Source organism: Spinacia oleracea, chromosome 4 (assembly GCF_020520425.1).
Source record: "Spinacia oleracea cultivar Varoflay chromosome 4, BTI_SOV_V1, whole genome shotgun sequence".
Classification (NCBI taxonomy): Eukaryota; Viridiplantae; Streptophyta; class Magnoliopsida; order Caryophyllales; family Amaranthaceae; genus Spinacia; species Spinacia oleracea.
Genome location: NC_079490.1, coordinates 40,215,968 through 40,239,007, shown reverse-complemented (window position 1 = coordinate 40,239,007; position 23,040 = coordinate 40,215,968). Strand labels below are relative to the sequence as shown.

At 35.8% G+C, this 23,040-nt stretch overlaps 1 protein-coding gene across 1 annotated transcript; it reads left to right on the top strand.

Annotated features, from left to right (window-relative positions):
* The first annotated feature begins 1,927 nt into the window (after positions 1-1,927).
* Positions 1,928-20,817, top strand: LOC110776609 (uncharacterized). The gene is made up of 8 exons (XM_021981165.2): positions 1,928-3,125; positions 8,045-8,129; positions 16,462-16,558; positions 16,655-16,718; positions 16,796-16,852; positions 20,017-20,054; positions 20,142-20,223; positions 20,397-20,817. Exons 1-8 carry the CDS (start codon positions 2,034-2,036, stop codon positions 20,484-20,486), a joined length of 1,605 nt encoding a protein of 534 aa, XP_021836857.1. The 5' UTR covers positions 1,928-2,033; the 3' UTR covers positions 20,487-20,817.
* The last annotated feature ends 2,223 nt before the right edge of the window (positions 20,818-23,040 follow it).

The window sequence follows — 23,040 nt, the reverse complement described above, 5'->3', positions numbered from 1 at the left end:
TTAAAGATAATATTTAATATGTTTAACCTTTTACAAAATGTTAAAAGCAAGATCCCTATGGAATCGTTACACATAAACGAGAAGAATGGGCTTTGAATCACTTAAAATGATTAAGAAACGAATGAGATATCTAAATTTTAAAATGAGAAAATCGTAAAGTGGTAGTGATTGCAAAAAAAATCATACTTTAAGGTAGTAATTTATAATAAAAATTTCATAAGGTAGTAAATACAAAAGTGGTGTATTTTTAAGGTAGTAAATACCAAAAAATCCTATATATATATATATATCCATTTAACTATATAAGCTTATTTTTCCTGGTCAAGTGATTATAGAGTGAATGAATTGATATGGTCTTTTGTAGGTAATACTTAGGGATAGTTGTGGTTAGCGTTTGATGGATTCCTCACAGTCCTTTTAGCTCAAACTTCGGTGGTCTTGTTACAGGCTGCGAATGCTGTCAAAGATAGTGTGTGGTAAACTGGTAATAATAAGACATTTACTAAGATACTGCTGAAATCCTCATCATGCAATTTGCATTTTGATAAGTTTACTTTAGGTTATCTTCATTATTCCGTATACTTGACGTGGATCAATGACCTTCCCAGAATATGCTTCTTGCCTCTTTGTTTCTAGATGTCTGAGAGGCATTTAAGCCCATCTTTCCTTATAGTTTCACTTAATCCTATGTGCAAATTGGATGTTGTGGATTGTTATTGAAATTTAAGTATATGAGACTACGAGATAAAGTGTGACAAAAGAGATAATGTGAAATACTTGCAAATTTAAGCAAAGTATAGTTTGATAATTTTAGTTTTATACAAAGCGGACAATACCCCTCTTTCCAACAACAATACTCATAAAACTGGATGTATCTAAATTTTTAAACATGTTAGTTGTGCTTAAGAGAAGTTCTCTGTACAATTTTGTCTTTTGGGGAAGCTCATTGAATTATTTGGCCTATTCTTGAGAGCGATTTCCTTCAATATTGCATAAAAATCCAATAATTCCCAAAATACGTTAATTTCTAACTTAATTCCCACCATACCGTCCACGTCAGCAAGGGAGAAAGAAAAGGTTTTTTTTTTTTCCGGTTCAGCGTTGAACCGCCATCTGAGATACCGGTTTTGTTTTAAAGCAAACCGTTATCTCAGATGGCGGTTCAATGTTATAAACCGCTATCTGAGATAGCGGTTTGTTTTAAAACAAAACTTTATAAAACCGCGTGGTTTTATAAGCCGCTATTTCAGATAACGGTTTGCCTCTTTAAACCGCTGTTTCAGATAGCGGTTTATTGTAGATTTTATAAACAAAACTAGACCGTCTTTCTTGCTGACGTGGACGGTAGAGTGAGAAATAAGTGAAAAAGTAGCGTATTTTGGGAATTTACGAATCATCCAACAATATTGAAGGAAATCGCTCCTATTCTTGATTAAACTTTGTTCTTCCCTTATTCAGGTGCCAGGAGCTTCAGAGATATTTACCGGATCATTTTCTATACCTTGGGGGACCGTGCACGGCCCAACAACTAGTATGATTAAGGCTCCATTCTATTGGACTTATTTTGACTGAACTTATATTATCTGAGTTTATCTGAACTTAACTGGACTTATCTGAACTTAACTGAACTTATCTGAACTTATTTTATCTGAAAAAAACTTATTTTGTCTGAAATAAACTTATTTTGTCTGAAAATATCTAATTTTTTTTATATTTTACTGAACTTATATTATCTGAACTTATTTTAAATAAGTCGAATAAAATAAAGTCTAAGTTTCAATAAATTGATGGAAAATTTGGTAAAATTAATCCAACCTTTGATCGATTTTCTTTTATTAAGCCCACCTACAACATATTTTTTAATAATCCCACTTTTACTACCCTACGACTTTTATAACTACAGATCAGTTCAGACACTCCAAATGAGCCAACCGCAACATTTTCATTTTTGTACAAACCGTTCCGAGTTACGGTGTAGAAGTTTTCTTCAGCAGCATTGTGTTTAGTAGAGCACTCTCTAAAACCCTGTAAAAATGGAGTTAACAAATCCCCGCAAAACCAACTCTTCATCCCTCAAACGCCGGCGAGATGACTCTGCCGCTGCAGACGACGACCACTCCACTGCCGGCAACAATGGTGTCGACCTCTCTCTCCTTGAAGCCATAGAAAGATCACATTCAACTGTAGAAACTCTCGACCTCAAAACCCTAAAAAAACTCGTACTCTCCTTCGAGCGTCGTCTTCGTGACAACATCGAAGCTCGTCTCAAATACGCCGACCAACCGGAAAAGTTCGCAGATTCCGAGGTTGAGCTTCACGAGGAGCTCCAGAAACTCAAAGTTCTTGCTGCTGGACCCGAACTTTACCCAGAGTTAGTCAATCTCAACACAATTCCGTCGATTCTCGGATTATTGAATCATGATAATTCTGATATTGCTGTTGACGTAGTAACTCTCCTCCAGGATTTGACGGAGGAGGATGTTTTGGAGGATAATGATGAACCGGCTAGGGTTTTGGTTGATAATTTAGTTGAGAACAATGTGTTGGAGTTACTTGTGCAGAATTTGTTGAGGTTGAATGAGAATGACCCCGAGGAGGCGGCTGCCATTCATACTACCTTAGCTACACTCGAGAATTTGATTGAGGTTAAGCCCCAAGTGTCCGAAATTGTGTGTGAGAAGACTAAACTGTTGAGGTGGTTATTGGGGAAGATTAAGGTGAAGGAATTTGATGGGAACAAGGAGTATGCATCGGAGATTTTAGCCATTTTGCTGCAGAATAGCACGGCAAATCAGAAGCGGTTGGGTCAGATGAATGGTGTGGATGTGATGCTGCAGGCAGTTGCAATGTATAAGTCTAAGGATCCCAAGAGTTCAGAGGAGGAGGAGATGCTTGAGAATTTGTTTGATTGTTTGTGTTGTTTGTTAATGCCATTGGAGAACAAGGAAAGGTTTGTCAAGGCTGAAGGGGTGGAATTGATGATTATTATAATGAAGCAGAAGAAATTGGCATATGGTTCTGCTATAAGGGCGCTTGATTTCGCAATGACCAAGTATCCTCCAGCTTGTGAGCGGTTCGTTGATGTTTTGGGGTTGAAAACTGCCTTTTCTGCTTTTATGGGTAAGGCAAGTTCCACACTCCCTTTGTTGTTTAATTTATTTCGCTTTAGCTCATATGAAATACAATATTTTTGGGTCAGACGATATGTATGTACAGGTGTATTAAATTGTGGTTAAGGCTATTCATATTTCTGTCTGTTACTTATTCGAGCGGTCGTGTATGTACCCTACAATCATTGTTGTTATACTGGTTGGTCATTACATAATTTCGTTTGAATTATCGTTTGCTTTTAAAGTGCTGTGAGGAGCGATCTGGCTGGCCATACATTACTAGGACTTTGGTACTTGTGTGAGGGAAGAGTATGTGCCCTAGTGTTACTGTTATTTTATGTAAAACTCTATATTGTTGGTGTAAATCAAAGCGTCCATTCTCCTCATTCTGAAGTGAAGAGTATTGGACAAATGTATTTGAGGTGAAATGAAGATACATGTACCTTATTTATAAGAAAAACTACTGGTTAACGAGGGGAGCAGTCTCCTAAGAAGATTTTTATGTTGCTTGATTTTGTCTTCATGTTCATGTATTTGGTTCAAATATTGTGCATTTGTACTTGGTTCATAATTTGTGTACTTTGCTCATTACCACCAAGAGTATAGTCTACTACTGGAAATTTCTCCGTGTTTCTAATTCAGAACGGCAATCACTTATTGATAGACCTCTTTTTGTGTGGGTGGGGGGGGGGGGGGGGGGCGGTCATTCCATGTAACTCTTTCGACATACATTTTGCTGCTGCATTGTTGAGATGATGATGCATTCACCTCACACATGCTGCTGGATTGTTAAGTGTGCTTTTATGTCTTTGTTTTCTGTTTTTGGAACTCATAGTTAAGATGCTTTGTTGGTTACCTAATTCTTGTTCTTTTGGTTTACTTTTGTCATTAGTTTGTTTCCTCCTAATTGTATCTACTTTCTTCTTATGGTTTGCCACTCTGCCAAGTGGGTCCAAATTCTTTTAAATCTCTTGTATTGGTGGTTAGTTTCATATTGAATATTTTTAATGATGAAGCATGGCTTTCAGGAGCGATTTGAACTTGTTTGTGTCTTTTAGTCTTTTCATGGATGGTGATGCTTCTAGACGTCCTTATGTCATAAATCACTAGTAATTATGAACACTTTGAAGTTTGAACATCTTTTAACGCTGAAGCATAGAATTGAGGAGGGATTTTCAGGTGTAAGATGACAAATCTTGAACTCCTGGTTGTAGACTGACAACTTGTTTGCATCTTTAATGGAAGATTTTTTTTTTTTTTTAATGCAGTGATGCAATTCAAGTTGTCACTCATAGGAGGGTACTTCTCGACAATCTTAGGGTTCGTTTAAAATCCATACTAGGGAGGTATTGATTAAAAACCCCATACCAATCCCGAACTGGTTGGTTCATTATTGGAGTGGATTCTTTGACCGTATTCTTATTTCATAGTCTATACTCTATATTCACTTTGGGTTCCATTTTTAATTACTATAGTTACCAATTTTTTTAATTATCCAAAAGAAACGGTTTTTCATACTACGCATAATCAATTCAACATAAGTAAATTATCTCAAAAAAAAAAAAAATGCATAAGCAATGAAATATATGTAATACTGAAATCTAATCGATTTCTTTGATTGAACAGCATGGCATTTCCCACTAATGCACCTGGCTAAAGGACATAAATAAGTCTCTAAAAGCTGATTTTTACCCTATATTAAGAAAAAGCTCTTTAACAAAAGAATTAAAGAATCAAGCAAAATGAAACAAATACTTCCTCCGTTCCGCAAAGGATGCATCATTCCTATTTGCACGTATGCCAATACGCTTCTTTGAACATTAATATCTCTAAATGCGTATAAGTAAAAATTATAAAAAGTTGATATTTGGAATCCTTGCATTAATACGAATTTAACAAGATCTCACTTGACTATGTTTTTTCTTACACTACAGTGAAAAAATGATTGTCCAAGTTGATTGATGAATAGTGTGCAAATGAGAAACGATGCATCTATTGTGGAACGGAGGAAGTATATATCAACGAAATACAAGAGCAGAGAATCTGGTTATGAGATTTTAAGATAATAAAATGATATAAATAACCCTTTGTTAGTTTTGGTTCTTATCTTCGGTTGAATGGAATTGAATCTTAGGGAGGGAAGTCGGTATGAGGTTTTAGGGGGATAGGGTGGAGTTAGAACCCCTTTGGTGTCAAACCCCATAGCAAAAAAGCCCAACCAAACAATAGAATGGAGTTCACTCCATACCATTCCATTCCAAAAGGTCCAACCAGTTATTGATACTGTTAGAAGCCTTTTTTCATTGGTAGTTTGATACCTTAAAGTGGTTGAATATTTGGTTGTAGAAGGAATTTTCCGAGCTTGAGCCCCTTCTATAAATCATGAAATGGTAACGATGGTTGTGCATCAAATCAAGGTAAAACAGGTTTCTGATTTCACACAAGTGGAGGTTGAGGACATTTGAATGTAATCTTGATGTTGGTTGGGGATTGAGGCTCTTGTCTGTGGTTTTTTGGTGTTATGTCTTACGTGCGTCCTTCGTGATTGAGACGTGTGCATTACATAAAATTAGTTAATGCTTAATAGAAGCTTCTTTTTTTCAGAGAGAGCCATATAGAGAGAGGGAGAGAAGGAAAGGTGGAGCATTAAGTAAAATAGGGAAGAAGAGAATAATCAAACGAAGAAGAGAAATAGAAAGGGAGAGAAAAAAAAGAAAGAGAATCATTCCTTAGAATGTCTGACAGTCGAGAAAAAAGGAAAAGATAATCGAAAAAAAGAAAGAAGTTTTTGAGGGGAGTGAAAGGGAGCAGGATGAGAGGAAGACAGATTTAAGTGCCCGGGATAGTATAGAACTATGGACATGGTTGTTTTAAAGAGAATTGGGCGTGTTTCTGAATTAATTCAAGTCTTTAGCGAGGAAATTGTTTCTTCTAATAGCAGATCTCTCTTATTTTTATATTTTTAGGGTTATGCATTTATGCTTCGAGTCATAATTTAGTCTCTTTGCCCTTTCTGAATTTTCTTTTCTTCTTTGGTTTATAGAAGCCTCATTTAAGAGGCATCTTGATGCGCAGGAAGCTTGAGTTGCCTAAACCGTTAGGTAGGTTCTTGTATTGCACTTGTTAGTGCCTCATGGACTGTGCTGCACCTCACTCTATCTGTGGCACTGTGGCTTCCGCCTCCCTGCCCCTGCCTGATGTGCACTTCGTCAATTTAACTTTATGAATGTAACCATTATTCACCCCCTGTGTAGTTGACGATACTGAAACTGCTCGCTTCTTGATACAGGATTTACATAAAGATGATTAGATTCCTTTTCTTATTTGGGAGTGGATAATTTTGATTCCTTAGGCCTTGTTCTCTTCACTAGATTTGACTGAACTTAAATTAGTTTTACAGATTAGACCAATTTAAACTGATATTTTCTTACTAAAACTGATTTTTACTTGTTAAAGTTTTTTTTACAGAATATTTTTGTTAAGTTGAAGAGCATAGGACCTTAAGATCTAGGAACACAAGAGTGAAGATTGAGTACTTTTAACTGATTCTTTTTTTTTTGCAAGTTGAAAATAACAGGGTCTTAGGAGTTTGGAAGTAAAAGAATGAAGACTGAATTAATTAGACGTCATGCAAAGACAATTAGCTTATTTCAAGCCTGAAATGGGAAGTGGGTTCCTTTTTATTTGCCTTCTTAAACATAAAGAGTATCTGAATGTTGTGGATTTCTCTTGAAGCTATGAACTAATAGAGAATAAATAGAAATAATTTACTTGAAGTAATGGTTTTTGGTGTAGAGGGAGCAAATGATACGTGTCGTGTCGGGTTGTGTTCATGTCGAATATAAACGGGTTGGCAAACATCAACACTAAACCGACCCGTTTAATTATTCGTGTCAGAAACCCTTGACATTAACATGCTTTTTTCATGTTCTTTTCTTGTTGTGATTGTTCAATAAAATTGGCTATGTTTTAAGGTTTATCCCAAATGGCAAATACATTAAATTATTGGTTGTTTTTTCTTAGTGTGTTGAGAATCTTATCACTAACCCGACCCATTTAATTAAATGTGTCATGTCAGTGTTGACCCGTTTAATTAAACGTGTTGTAATCCCTTGATGCTAACCCGCTTTTTTCATGTTCGCCTGTTCGGTCTAGTTTGTATCTTGTTGTTGTATCGTGTCATATTTTGCCACCCCCGACCGGAGTGTCGGAGTAACATAGATGTTCGGTCTAGTTTGTATCTTGTTGTTGTATCGTGTCATATTTTGCCACCCCTAATAGGGAGCTACAAAAGGCGGTGATATTGACGGGAATAATGGGATTCGATTCTAGGTCTTTAGTAACGGCAAGATTTTACCAACTAAATTGCCTTACTTGGAGCAATGTTAAAGTTGAAAGAAAATATTAAGGACAGAATGTAAAATTATAATTCGTTATGGTAGCTGACATGCAAGCTAATCTGTGTCCTTTGTAACTGATGACAAATAATTGTATCTTAATAATCACATCTTCAAAAGAATTCTTTATTTTTATTGCAAGCCTCTAAGGTGGTGAAATGTGTTTGATCTTTTAAATGTATGAAGATGTTACATGGTAGCTTTTGAATGATCCCTTGAAATGTGCGGCAATAGTATACTCTATATAGTTTCTTGAAAGTTTCATTTTTCTATTTCTTCACAGTTAGGAGCATCTTTTGAATATGCTATTTAATTTTCCGTTCTATTTGGAAGAGAAAATATGTACGGGTATGTACCAAAAGAAAAAAAAAAAAACTGTGAGTACAATCTAAGAGGACAGGTAGTCTTCAAAACAGCAAACACAGATTACAAATAAAACCAAGAATTGAAGATTATTAATTGCTTAAATGGTGAAGTTGAGTGTTGCTTCTCAATTATAATGCATGTCATGATATTGTGTTTTTATCCATTCTCCAGGTGCCAGTTAGCAAGAAGCATAAAAAAGAGCGATTTCGGGAGGAGTTAGAGGAACGAGTAATATCGCTGCTTTCATCATTATTTGGTAAGATATCAAATTGGTTGCTTATCTGTCGTATTGTCCTGTTTTATATCCTTTTTTATGTTCCTTTTGAAAATGATAGAGCTAAATTTATTATGAGGAACTGAATAAGTTCTGGCATGACTTTTCCATGTTGGAATTCAATTAATCAACACCGTAGATTTAATGCCACAGCCAGCGCTTTCTGTCTTGTTCCGTACTATATCTTATACCTTTAATAGTTAATTCATTCTGATTCTGACCCTCTCTTCTCTCTCTTTGTATCTGTTTGTTGTATGTCACATGTATGTGCTTACTGCTAGGAACTGTGTGGTTGCATTGTTCAGTTGTGCCATTATAGCTTATACTTAGGTTCAGTGTTTGGTTGCATTGTGCTGATGTGGTATGGGAAATTTTACTTTCAGTTGAAAACTAGGATAACATCTGTTTTAGTATTCTTGGACTCTTGGATGGGGATTGAGACTGAGCCTGTTTGTCTAGTTGGAGTCTGCAATTCGACGTTGTAAGGGCTATGATTTAATTCAGGTTTATGTAGGTTTATGTCAATACTGACCTGAACATCGGGGCTAATTCAGTCACTAATTTTTCTCTGCAATGCAATTCTAGTAATGGTCTTAGTTTTACAAAGAGGCGCGCCTTGGCGCAAGACGCAAGACTTTGCGCCTTTTATTGTTAGGCGTAGCCACCTAGAAAAGTTGCGGGCCTAGTGCTCCTCAACGCGCTTTTGCCCATACCCAAGGCGCTGCGCGTCTGTTGGTAAAGCGCAAGGCGCCTAGTTGCTGACTTGTCGTATCTTTTTGTTTTTAAATAAAGTGCTCCCCAATGGTCAGAAAGGTTTGTAAAAACAAAACAAATTTCAAGTATGCAAATAACAAAGCCAAAATATGTGAACAAAATATAATATATTTATTTATGTGTATTTGGGTACAATCTCTAATGTTTGCTCCGACTTGGGTGACAAACTTGTTTGATTTGGTTCACATTTGATTTGTACTTGAATGAGGGCCTTCGGGCTTGATCTCATTCAAGGATGTTAATGTAGAATAGAACGTGCACGTCAGATTTGTATGTTTGTTCTTCTTCTACGGGAAGAATTTGATGTTGATTTGATGTTGTTCACGAATCAATTTTATCTTCTTGAATAAGGGCTTCCGGAGTTGATCTCGTTCAACGTTGATCTTTTAGAATTGGACGACACACATTTTTGAATGCTTGTGGTCCTTCTAGGGAGAGAATTTGATGTGACTTGACTGGCACAGAGTTTAGATTTTGCCGTCTGTTTTCTCCTCCCCCTCCAAATGAAGTAAAGGGCCATATTTATAGGATGGAGAGGCTTTTAGAGTTTTGATGTACATTGGGCCTTTTTGTTTGGACTTGGTAGTCATGACCTGTTTAACCCATTTTATTAGGTTTAGCCATTAAAAATATCCGTGTTTGATTAAAGTAACTAAAATGGGCTAAAATAATTTGTTCACCCAAATTAATTAATGTAATTGACCAATATATCGAGTCAATGTTTTGACTTTTGACCCGAGTAATATCCAACGTGGCACATTAACGAATTTTCTGTGCCTAAAAGGTTATTGTGTGTAGACTAGGGGAGAGAGAAAGCCCCAATCTCTAAAATCATGTGCATTATTAGGTGACTAGTGGAGAGTGAATACCCTAATCCCTTCGCCAACCCCTGCTCGTCGGTAGTCCCTTCTCCTCTGTTCTTTAATCTTTCTTCTGTCTTAGCCATTTTCTCTTTTTCTTTTTTCTTTCTTCTTTCTTCTTTTGTCTTCAATCTCTTCTTTCCTACTCTTTTTTTTCCTTTTTGGATCTGAAAATTTCAACATCAATTATGTCAATATCATTTTTCATTATTTCCTTTTACCTTTTTTTTTATTCTTTCACTAAAGAAACAGAAACTGAATAGTGAAGACAAATTGGGCATTTGGACAATGAGAACAGACCAGTAGTGTATAAAAAAGCGCAAAGCGCACTAAAGCGATATGAGTCCTAGAGGCTAAGCATAAGGCACGCACTTCATCGAAATGAAGCACACTTTTTAAGAATTAAAGGTTTCTTTACTTTTATGCATATACTCCTTTCGTCCCGATTTAATCGTCGCACTAAGCTTTTCACGGAGTTATATACGATAAGTTGTTGTAGGTTTATCTATCCTAGTTTAATACTTCGTCCTTTTTTAAGGACACAATTTTTTAGGCACGTTTGCCAATGCATGATTTCAAACATTTAATATCTTCAATAGATAAGAAAAAAAATTATAAAAAGTTGATATTTAAAAAATATTAATTAAGATGAATCTAATAAGATCCCACGTGACTATGTTTTTTCTTAATACAAATCACAAAAGGAAGTCAATGCAGCTCGTGTGAATAGTGTCAAAAACCACATTGTGTCATCTAATAAGAAACAGAGGAGGTAGAAGAGTAGGTATGGTGTGGTGGGAGATGGTGGAACTTTTTTTTTAATTGAATGTGGAAAAATGTAGGGTAATAGTTTTGGGTAGTGGGAAGAGAGAGTAATAATATATTAGTGGTTCCATGCCATAAAAGAAAACACGGCAATTAAATTGGGACAAACGTAAGTGAAAAGTGTGACAATTAAATTGGGATAGAGGAGGTATATTATTATTATTATCATTACCCCATTGCTTCAAAGAGGCTCCCGCAAGAAGCGGGGTAAGGGGGGGGGGTGTCGGACGTACGCAACCATACCCCTGCAGTTGCAGAGAGGTTGTTTCCAATTGACCCAAAAACGACATTGGAATGACGATGGGACGACCATCTTCTACTTCATGGAAAGGAAACGAAGAGGTTTTAATAGCCATTTTGATTTAGTCCATTACACCCCACAGCCAAAAGAACAAATGAAACTTTGGCTCCATCGGAGTATATCTTACTAAAATAACCACAAAAATATATAAGCATTAGATTTGCTTCCCTATTACTCGTTGTTTTAAGAAAAATAGAGCATATAACATACTCCCTCCGTCCCAAATTACTCGATACACTTACCTTTGCACAAAGTTTTAGGTAATAAGTGGTTGTTTGGTTATCAATTGTTATTTTATTGAAAAAGTAGATGTGGTAGGAGTTAGTCGGATATTTTTTTAATTGAATGAGAGAGGGCGTGGGGAAAAAAATTTAGTGGGAAAAGAGAGACAACATAATAATTGTGGGGTCATTCCTAATTTAGAAGTGTAACAACTAATTTGGGACAGACATAAAAGGAAAGTAAAGTGTAACAAGTAATTTGGGACGGAGGGAGTAGTGTTTATCAAGAAGCTAGGGTTGGCTCGTTGTCTTCTTTTGTTTTTTCTTTTCTTCTTTTTCCGTTTCTTTTGGATTCTTGGTCCACTTTGTATTTAAGGGTTAATAGGATGTGATCCAAAACACAATAACAACATAAAAAAGAAGCTTCCAACGCAAAATAAAAAAAGAGTAGAATTTCAGTGAAGCGCAAAAAAGCAGACTTCGTGTGTTTTGGCGCGCTTCTTCCAGCACGTACTCGGATCTCTTTCTCGGAAGGGGGCGTGGCCAAGAAGCAGCTAGCTGACTCCACTCGGCTGTTGTGCTCTCTCGAGAAATGAAGAAAGACTGATTCTTTCTCCAAATTCAGGAAGAAAGAAATGGGATTAGGAGCAGGCATACCTAAAATTTGAGCTTAGTTTAAAAAAGCGCGCCCAAGGCGCGCCAGGCGCAAGTCTCAACTCGGCTCAGCCTTCGGCACCTTGAGCTCTCCAGGCTCACTGATGTACGGTTCTGGAACGGAGATTCTTTGAATCGAATAACGACCGTAACGGATGTCAGCTCAATCTGAAGGAAATTATGCGGAAGGTCAACCAGGCGCGCACCTTCAGTCTTCAGGCGCGGTAGGATTACGTGGATCTTTTATTTACATTTTTTTTTCTTTTTTAATGATATAAACACACCCCATGTGACCTATCAACGGTCATATCTCTACAACCTTAGCTTTTTTGGTAGTGGAAGTAGCATAATGAGTTAATTTTCATATTTCCAGCTTGTAATTACCATGGAAGGTTCTAATTCTAGCACTCCATCGACGGGATCACGCAATGCTTATGAACCAACAAGAAAATATGGCACTCTAATAGAAATATGTTGTTTTGAGTATAAATTGTGTTACTTTTTTCTATACCGAATTTTAAGGTTTATTAGAAAATTATGTGCGCCTAGTATCCAAAGGGCGCGCGCCTGAGCCTTGCGCCTGAGCCTTGCGCCTTGCGCCTAGGCTCCATGACCCTTGTGCGCCTTAGTGCGTCTTGCGCCTTTTTAAACTAAGAATTTGAGATCCCCATTTCCGAAAGCTTCGTTTAAACGAAGAATTTTTTTCTCTGGTCCAAAAAAGAAACAACCTGCAAAAAGCATACTTGCACCAGCTTTTTTTTTTAGAAAAGCTTGTTGTGGGCCTAGTTAAGCACTTTGCCCTAGCGCTTCAACGTGCTTTTTTAAACACTACTTGACAGTGACTAAAGTGTCACGTGAATCCCTTCCAGTGTCCCCATTCCCCTCTTTGTTTTAAAAGTTCTTCAATTTTACGAAAATTATTGTTTACCTCTGCTGTGACAATTTAAAAACTACAATTAAAAAATAATTAAATTTTTTAAAAGGTGCGCCTCGCCTATAAAAGTCGCGCACCTTCGCCCGCGTAGGCCTCGGGGAGAATTTGTTCCTAGTCCGCTGTGTAACTTTTAAAACTAAGATAATGGTAGAGAAAGCAAGCAGCTTTTTACGGACGGGCCTTCTTGGCGCCTGAATCCCCGGGCTTGCCTACCCCATATGTGCAACAAGCATAAAACATAACTATATTAGAGGAAATAACACGCGATGATACTAACTTGCGGCAAGATACATGCATTAGTAAAGGCACGCCTCATATGAACTCACTGTGCCATAGCATCGGGAAAATGTCAACTGTCACATGTCGCCCTTCCTCTGCAAAATATCTATGCACTGAACTTTGCAAGCAAGCAAACATGAATTTGTTTTCTGTAGCATTGTCTTGCATGGTGTTGGAAGATATCTGAAATTTGGAGATGGGGAGTTTGTACTTACCTGCTATTTTTGTGGATTTCCGTTATTCAACTAACCAAAGTAGGATAAAGAGCTTTAGTTTATTGTTATGTGAATATCTAGGATAAAATTCTGACGTTTGAAACTCAGAAGTTTCTGCAATTCCTTGTGAGTACTTCCTGGCTCCTCCGTGTTCTAATAGTTGTTGCAATTTCGTTTGGCTTGTGGTTTCTCTCTTTATCTCCGAGTCTCGTGGGCACCATTGCCCCCAACCCCCCCCCCCCTTCCCAAGCTTGCAATTATTTGATAACAGAGGAAGTATAACTTGTTTGACTAAAATAATGTCATCTATGTTGGTTCTCCTCCTAACCTATCCATTATTCCCTGCCACTCCGTCCAAGAATTGAAATTTGTACCTCTCATCATAACAAGTCTCTCATCGAACCCCTCTTACTTATTGGTGTTTTCTTGTAGATTCCTTTTCCATACCTTTTCTTTCTCCTTTTAAATATTCTTTTGTCTTTACCCTTACTCGTGCACATCAAATTTTGCAAATAAAACATTATATGTAGTATGAAATTGAATGATAAAGAGGTCTGGCCTTTATCTTTGCCACTGTTTGTGGCTCAGCCCCATGAACTTGATTCATATCAGAGGTCTCGAGTCGCTGAGGAAACACAAACATTCCCCGTGGAGGGTTATTCGTGTCATCGTGTGTCAAACTTAGGTTTAGCTTTTTCCAGAAGGGGAGGAGAAAAACCTGAACAACCACTTTTGTTTTAGAATTTTAATCTTCTCAGCCTTGGTCCTTGTGCTTGACCATTGTTTACAACTCCCGACCTGCCTCTCTGTCGATGGGACCTACACCTCCCCCTACTTTTTTTTGAAGAATTATTGATTTTGAAACGCAGTAATTAAGCCTGTGTTAAAGAACATATCACCCTCCTATTTTCCCTTTTCTATGTATTAAAACAATCTATACATTATTATTAAATCTCCAAGGCAATCCATTTCATCTCTCCATGTATCGCGATGAGGTCGCTACTCGCTAGTGACATGTCGTTGTCACGCCATGTCATACACACACATGATTGGTTATTGTGTCCTCACAAAAAAAAAGTGTTTATCCATCCTTGAACTCATGACCTCTCATATGTTAATGCAAAGTTTTATCCATCACTTCAATGATACAAATTATGACTCTAAAACCTTTTTTTTTTTTTAAGTTCTTATGAATGTATATAACTTTAATGCTCAAATGTCTGTATTTCAATAGCAGTTTATGATAACAATTTTTTTTCTTAATTTTTACTCATTTACTTATTAAATAATGTCTTCTCTAGAAATTTATTTAGATCAAACATAAATCCATGAAATTAATATAGAATAGGAAAAAAATAACGTTGCGCTTTATTTTAGCTAATCAAATAACTTTTTTCCCTCCAAAATATATATCGACTTTGTAATTTAAAGTCCCTTATAAGTTATAAGTAAAGTAGTACAAAAAATAAAGGTTTACACATAATGTAAATTACTCAAAACTAAGGTTAACCAATTTTATTCTTAAACTTCTTAGACTACATGTATAATAAAATTCATATTATTCTCAAACTGCATTTATAAATAAATATATACTCCGTAAGTGAATTTGAAATGAATAAATAAAAAGTCAAACTATATGCAACACTCCGGGGCAGCCACTAACTAGTTTTTCTATTTTATTAAATTAGTACAAGCCTAGTTTTTTCTTCTTTAACTTTTGTTATAAAAGTCTGTTGTGTCCTTGCTTGGTTGCTCCTAATTTTTCAAGTACCTGTCTTTTAATTTTATTGCGCACACCACCCAACAGCCATTGTCCCGATTCACTGTATCTCTCATTCTGTGTATCCTTTCCTGTACTGTGTGTTGAATTGAATTATGTACCACGTAACATTGATCATGGTAACACCACAACTTTACACTCTTCAGGAAGAAGAGTCTATGTTTATACAACCACGGAATCAGCAGCCAAAAGTTGGTTCTAGGGGAAGGGTGTTAAGAGGAGGATATAATATTTCGGTTCTATGATTCCGTGTTATTTGACCTATGAAGGTGTTAGTTATTACCTCCCCCTTTAGTAAGTGTTTCTTTTATGTTTTGATATGACCACCTGGATCTTTAGTTTAAGTATGCTTTCATACTGTGGTTTGTTTTTGCAACTTTTACCCATATGTACAAGAAATAGTGGTCAAAGGTTGACCAAAATACGTAATTTGAGAGTGGAGACATGTTAAAGGTAGAGAATGTTCTATCAACAGTGGTTGGGATGAGAAAACTATGTAGGGAAATACGAAATATACAACTTCCCCTTGTTTGAATTGCCAATATTGAGAAATTTTGTAAAGCCTGACAACCCTTTATTTATTGTGTTTGTGATAAGATATAAGAATGTGTGCTTTCCCCAGGTTCTTTTCGCTCCTTTTGGTTTGCGGTGGTAAATAACTATGTATAGTGGTCAAAATTCCTGTTTTCTCTTATCAAAGGATCTAATAATTCACAAGTAGAATATTCAAATCACTCTTTTAAGGCATAAACTCACATGCTCTTATCTCAAAAAAAAAAAAAAAAAAAAAGACACCAAAAAGCTCTGGTAGTGCATCCCAAGTTTTTCTGAACACTAACATCTGGGGATGTGGGAACAGCTTGTATTGTTCTTTGAACATAACAGCTCGTAGTTAGTGAAGATTGCGCCTCTGGGATGCACAGGTGTTTACTGTGAAGTTCAAGAATTAGCATTTTCCTTGGCTGTCATTTGTTCCTACTCGTATTGTGTTTTTGGTTAGAAGGAAAGCGAGTTCCACATAATTTATCTAATTTACGCGGAGGGTGGACCTTCCAAGTGGAAGGGGATGCGTGGTGAATGGTGAGATTGCTGGCAAGACAATCTTTTTAAGTATAAATTATAGATTCCGATTACACTGTAGATTTCTGACTAGACGTTTTCCATCATGACTAAGACTTTGTTCTTTTGAGCTAATTTTTCTTGAACTTACTCTACTAGTTATAAAATGAACTTGGTAGCCCTTACCTGAACTAATTGGCCATGATTTGAAAATATTTGCACATATCTTTCCTGAAAACTGTTTTTATTTTTCATTTTGTATTTTATATTTTATATAATGAAATTAGCAAGGCTGCATTGGCCCAATGAGTGTAGGCTGGAATGAATAACTATAATCTAATTTATAATACTCAAGTACCTTTCTCCCCTCTTGCGTGAACAGCATAATGATAATTTCTTGTGGCTTTTCTAGCTGGGATTTTAAGAGGATCTAGAAGAGAAAGACTGTTAAGCAAATTTGTAGAAAACGAGTGTGAGAAGATAGACAGGCTTTTGGAACTTTATGTGAGGTAACTCTCTTGCTTAGCAGTTGATTACTATCTGTGGTGCTGTCAACTTGGCTAGAAGTGGTTTTGTTTATTCATGTTAATTTTTTACTGTGTTAGGTACTCTGATAGAGTAAAAGCTGAGGCGGAACGCTTGGACCAACTGGAACTTGACGATTTTGAGGTCAACTAACTGACTTATCTCTGTAGAAATAACTTTCTATTAAAAAATTGACATTGCAATTGCCTGAAATAATGCAGATGAATGAGGAGGAGAAGTACAATAGGAAGCTGGATTCTGGTCTCTACACACTCCAGGTAGGAAATTAGTTCATAGTTCTCTGCAACACTGGTTTGTCCAAAATAATGAGATATGAAATGACTAGTTGAATTTCTGGGGGAAGTGGGGGGGGGGTGTCAATGAGATTAGTGCTTCAGTGTCATATTGATACCCATTCAATCATGCTGCACCTGGTCCTATCCTTGTAAGTCACGACAACTCGCTGAGTGAGGAGGCACAATAGTTAACCGTTTCTATGTCTGGGGGTGTCAATGAGATTAGTGTTTCAGTGTCATATTGATACCCATTCAATCATGCTGCACCTGGTCCTATCCTTGTAAGTCACGACAACTCGCTGAGTGAGGAGGCACAATAGTTAACCGTTTCTATGTCTGGAATCTATCATATTAATTTTCTGGTTATTTATTGTGTGTCATGCCCTGCTTATCTGGAGCTACCCCTTAGTTTACTGGTTTCACCCCCTCCTCCCCACAATCCACCCTAACAAAAAAAAATCACTGTTCTTAGGCATTTCAAACTTCCTTCGTCCTTATCGAAAAGTCCCGTTTCTCCAATGCACACATATTTAGGAGAGTTGAACAAGTAAAAAAAAAACATAGTAGGGGTTTCGTTGATTAAAGGTGAATTAAAGGTGTAAAAAATCAAGATAGTGGATTTGATTGATTAAAAGGTGAATTAAAAAAAAGAAAAGATAGTGGGGTTTGGTTGATTAATGGTCAATAAAAAAATGAAAATTGTGGAGAAATGAGACTTCTAAATAGGGACAAGATTCTGGAGAGAAATGAGACTTCTAAGTAGGAAAAGGAGGGGAAAATATTTTGTACAAGACTCTTCATCACTCCTTATGAGTTAGTTAAATTTCAAAATTGGTTGTTTTAGATTGACCGGTAATCATAAAATCGTGAAAATCTCTATAATCACAGATTCACAGGAAATAAGAAGCTTGGCCGCTTGGGGGTGCTGGCAGTCATTTTCAGTCATTTTCAATATATCTTCTCGTCTTTATTGTCTTTTTCTCACAAACGTATTACTGCCTTTATTTACATGTTATTTTGAAAATTTACTTATGTACGTATTTTAAAATTTACTTATTTTTATTATCCCTTATAGTATTTTTCTGTAACATATATATATATATATATTCCTCTTATCTTACTTTCATTAATTCCACTTTCTCCCTCTTCCTTGTTTATTCTTTTAACTTCCCGCTCCTTTTTGGTTTGATTGGTGACAATGACGATCTCCTACGACGATTCATGTTAGCCGACCCCAAAACATTTTGGGACTAAGGCTTTATTGTTGTTGTTGTTGTTGTATTGCTGCCTTTATGAATAGAGGGTGATTCCATCTCCTGCAATTCCATTTGGAAAGGAATCCTATTAACGGGAATTGGGGAAGCTCGTAAATTTGTTCGGAATCCTTGCAAATATTCCAAAGAATCATCTTTTAGGTAATAATAGTACCTAATTACGACACACAGATTCTGAGAGCAGGTAGAGCCCTTTTTTTCCAAATAAGTGTGCGTTGTTGCATGTATAGTGTAAAGAGGGTGTTTGTCAATTAAGTTGAATTATGACTTTATGAGCGTGCTAGATTCTTTGGTGTAAGCTTTGAGGTTGTAGGGTTGATTGTCTCAGCTCAGCTTCTGTTTTGGTACTCATGCTCTTTTCTTACGAGGGGTCTGGCAGACTGGGAGATTTAAGGACATGGAGGCCCATTAGATAGATCTCTAACCTTTAAAATACACCAACTTCCCAACACTATGCTTATCAATAGTGTTGTAAAAGGTTGAAATTCACTATTTACAAGTAAAGAAAAAATTGAAAGGTCGCTTTAGAAGCTCTATCTGTAGTTCCAAAGGTCTAGTGTTCAAATCCCATCCAAAGCATATTTTCCCTTCTTTTTACTTTTCTTTCTTTTTCTTTCTTTTCTTCTTCATTTTCTTCTGTCTGATCTATTTTCTTTTTCTCTTCTCTTCTCTTTCTTTCAAGTTTCAACCCTAGCTCCCTTCTGACCCTCCCGTCCTGCCGCTTCTTCATTGTTCTCTATTCTCTTTGCCTAATATTCGTTTTCCTCCTTTTCAGTCATCAAATTTCTCATCTTTTTCAATCAATTTTCATAGATCAGGCGTCATCATCATCATTATGAAATGATATATCTTAGTGTGTTTTTTTTTCATGAACATTTTCTCTTGCAACTACAGACATAGTTACTTTCACAAATTAATCCAACCGCAATTTCACAAACTTGTTTTTGCTAACTTGTGGGACGGCGCGCGTTGCCGTCCAACAACTAGTAGTGTCAAAGCTGTTAACGGCAACATTTGGCTATAAAAGAATTTACGAACTGTCAACAGTTGAACCTATTCTTTTACCACGCACAGTTGACTTCCATTTTTTCTCCATAGTCAAGAAAGAGAGATTTCCTATACTCGGAATAAGAGAAATGTTCTGCTTGAGCTATGATGAACTTTACATCATTATTTTCCTTTCCTTCATAGACTAAACCAAATGTTCTTCTGGTAATCTGGTGAGAAGATGAGTGTGCTGATAATGCTGGAATGATTTTCCTCCGTTTATCATTTATTTCCTGCCCTATTAGTACTTGATCAATTAGGTCAAGCATTAATACCATCTGACCACTGGAGATTCTGAGCAGGGCATTAACTGAAGTATTTACAGCTCCATTTTATAATTATACCACTTTTACATTGTCCATATCAAAATGTAATCCATCCACCTTCTAAAGGATTGTGATTGTTTCGTCATGACAAACTTCTTATCAGCCACATAGTGGCAATAAGCCGATAATGCCTCTACTTCTCCGCAACTAAAACCAAACCACGAGTTTTTTCTCATAGGTAAAAAAAGTTTTTTGTTTGAGGATAAAGCTTGGGATGATCATAATATAGGCCACAGGCCATTTTGCATATGAATTACATTTACTTTTTGCACAGAGGAGAGTGAAAAACGTTGAGAGGAATCTTATCTGATGTTACTAGAAAATTCCTTCTAGGTGTCGGTATATGTGAAATGTATACCTGTCAAGAAGTTGGTCTTCTTCGGTAATATTTGTTTCTTACTGGGTTGGTATTGTTGTTATATGTCACCATTTTTGGGTGTTTTTTTAATGTACTGTCTCTTTGTTACTGATGTTGTTACTCTCTGCACATTACTTGCAGCTCGTTGCCGTTATGTTGGGTCATCTTGTGACATCTGAGTAAGTCCTCATAGTAGCTCGTGTTGCGTTGAAAGAGTTCATATTTTAATTCTGGGATATCTGTTGTTGACTTCTTAATCAATACAGGAACTCGCAGATAAGAGGAAGAATTGAACTTTTACTTAAACAGCATAAGCTCACGAAAAAGGATGTTAGTGATATACTACAGGTAGAAACTTGATCTTTTTATTCTTTTTGGATTTGCCTATTTACAATATTGGTTTTATTTTGAGCATTTACTTGTCCTTTTGGGAGGAAAAGTTTTTCTAAGCTTCCTATACGCTGTAAAACATGATACTTCTGGTATCCCTAAAACCATTATATTATCGATCTTAACCTCAGGAATATCATGACAACATTGGAGATCTTGACGGACCAGAGGAGAAAGAACGGGTGCAATCAAAAATTCAGAAGTTTATATCTGCGTTTTGATAATCCTTTCGTTGGCTAGAGGAATTGAAATAGTACAATGAACAAGTCTTTGCTGAAAACCCAAAAAAAGACCGATCTAGAGCATTCTAGCATGGTATTGACATGCACAATTTCATCATCAGCTCCAATCAGTATTCATTACTTTGAGTGTAAAATTTTGGTCCTTGATAAATTTGGTTAATGTAAGCAATATTTTCCCGTAAATTAAGATTATTACGCGAATATACTGACCTTTTCTTGTTTGCTGTCTCATGACATTAACAATGCACTTGTAAGAGGAAATGGTCAACCTAGTCCTAAACTTCATAATGAGAACAATCTTAACCCTGTATCTGTATGTAGTGTTATTCAATCATTTCAAGAGTTGCACGGAAGGGTGATTGCCTGATTACGAGGAATTGGATTGAAAATGGCATATTGGCATTAGGTTGTGTCTGGCTGGTTCGCCTATTGTATTGTCTCAAGCAAAACCTCAGCCTGGGCATAGCGTCTAATTTACATGCCTTTTGGATGTTTTCAAGTGTTTACAAAAATACTACGGAGTACAATCTTTTGTGCATTCAATTTTATGTTCTACTATCCTCAAATTTTTCAATACTACAACACCAAACTATATTTTGGATTTTAAGGGTAAATAACTAATCACTCACATAACATAAATTAAGATGTTGATTACTTAAAACACATTTCCACTTTATTAATCATTAATCTTAGCATTAAATATAGTAGTACTAGTAATACTTTTTCCTTATCTATACTAATATATTAAAAGGCGTTGATAAACAAGCCTATGTGCCACGTGGCACTCGCACTAATCTCATTTCAACGTTCCATTTCATACACAATTATTTAAAAATGATAAATACGTGTGGTACAAAGTCTTGAACCCATGACCTCTAATTTGTAAACCAAACAATTAACCACTCCTCCAAATCATATTATATGTCATTTTTTCATAACAAAATATAATAAATGACAATTTAATAATACAGAGTATTGAATTTATTTAAAATTTTATATGTGTATCAACCCGGAGCATCGCCCGGGCCCAAATACTAGTTAATTATTAATTAAAGATACATTTTCCATAATCGGTCGTACTTAATTAAAGATTTATTTCCTATTTTTGGTTTGTCATGTTCCCATTTCAAATTATATTAATCTTTCTTTCTCTCTTGCGGTTCCCACACTTACACCACCTTTTTACTTTATTAAAATAATTTACTCACTATCAGTTTCTAACAATAAATAATAACTCAATATCCACTATCATTTAATTTTAATAAATTCGACTTATCTTCCTAAAATTACGTACCGGTCGAACTGTATCTTTTAAATAAATACGGAGGGAGTAAAAAATTGATTCTAAAAATACAACATTTAAGTAGTCTGCTTAAAAAAAGGTTGAGTTTTCGTTTAACTAAGAAAAACACAACCTTTGAGATATATCTTTTTTTTTTAAAAAAGGTGTCCCTTCTACAATGATTTCCTACAATAGGTGATATGCTATAACATTTTTTAATCATCCTGTTAATTGTATAGAGAAAAGGTTTTTAATTTGTCAAGTGGGTTTTCATATTGCCTACTAGTCTTATATGAAAACTACTCTCATATGCACGCAATGCATGCGAATATAAATAACAGATTTGTGTTATTACATTTAAACCTGAAATAACATGTAAAAAATATAATATAAATGCGATGTGTGCGATATAAGAAACATATAACTTAGATAGAGCCGAACACATATAAACAGATTGATTAAAATGGTAAGAATTCATTTAAGGGGATAGATTGATTAAAATGTTTCTTTTGGCTTTTCCTATTGGGTAAGTTGTCATTATATTCTCTAATCTATAAGTGTAGAGGGTATTTTAGTAATCTAAGGGGGACACTAAAAGTAGATTTACTAAAAGACCTCACTCTTCACTTATATAATAGAGATTATTAGGTACATCCGGGTGCACCGTACACCCAAGGGTATTTTTATGCCCGTGGGTGGCCCCTTTCATATTTTCTCCTTACATGTAAGGAAAAAATGTAAGAGAGTGCACCTAATATGTTCTATGTCGTATATGCACGCAATGTGTGCGAATATAAGGGGAAAGAAATGTGTATTATTATATCTTAACCTGAAATAACATGAGCCTTTATAGGATGTCTTATAGCCATCTCATGCTCAACGATCAATAAATTTTATAAAACGGGTAAAAAAGACTATATTTGCGGCAAGAAACAACGATAAAAAGCGGGTATCAGACAGGAGGTTGTGACTCTGTAATTAAAAGGCTACTATCAAGGAAAAGGCGGTTATAAAAGGGAGTTTGATAGCCGATAATAAATAAAAATTATACTCTATAAGATCTAAGGAGATAATAAAGGGATAATAATTTTAAAGGAGAGGGGATTATGGGATTATAAATTTTCATAAATTAAGAAGGAGTGAATTTAAGGATTCAAATTTAAGATGGTTACCATTATTTTAATTTTGATTTTGATTTTGATTTTGATATTTGGTTGTCAAATTGCAATCATGTACTAAAATATGAAATTT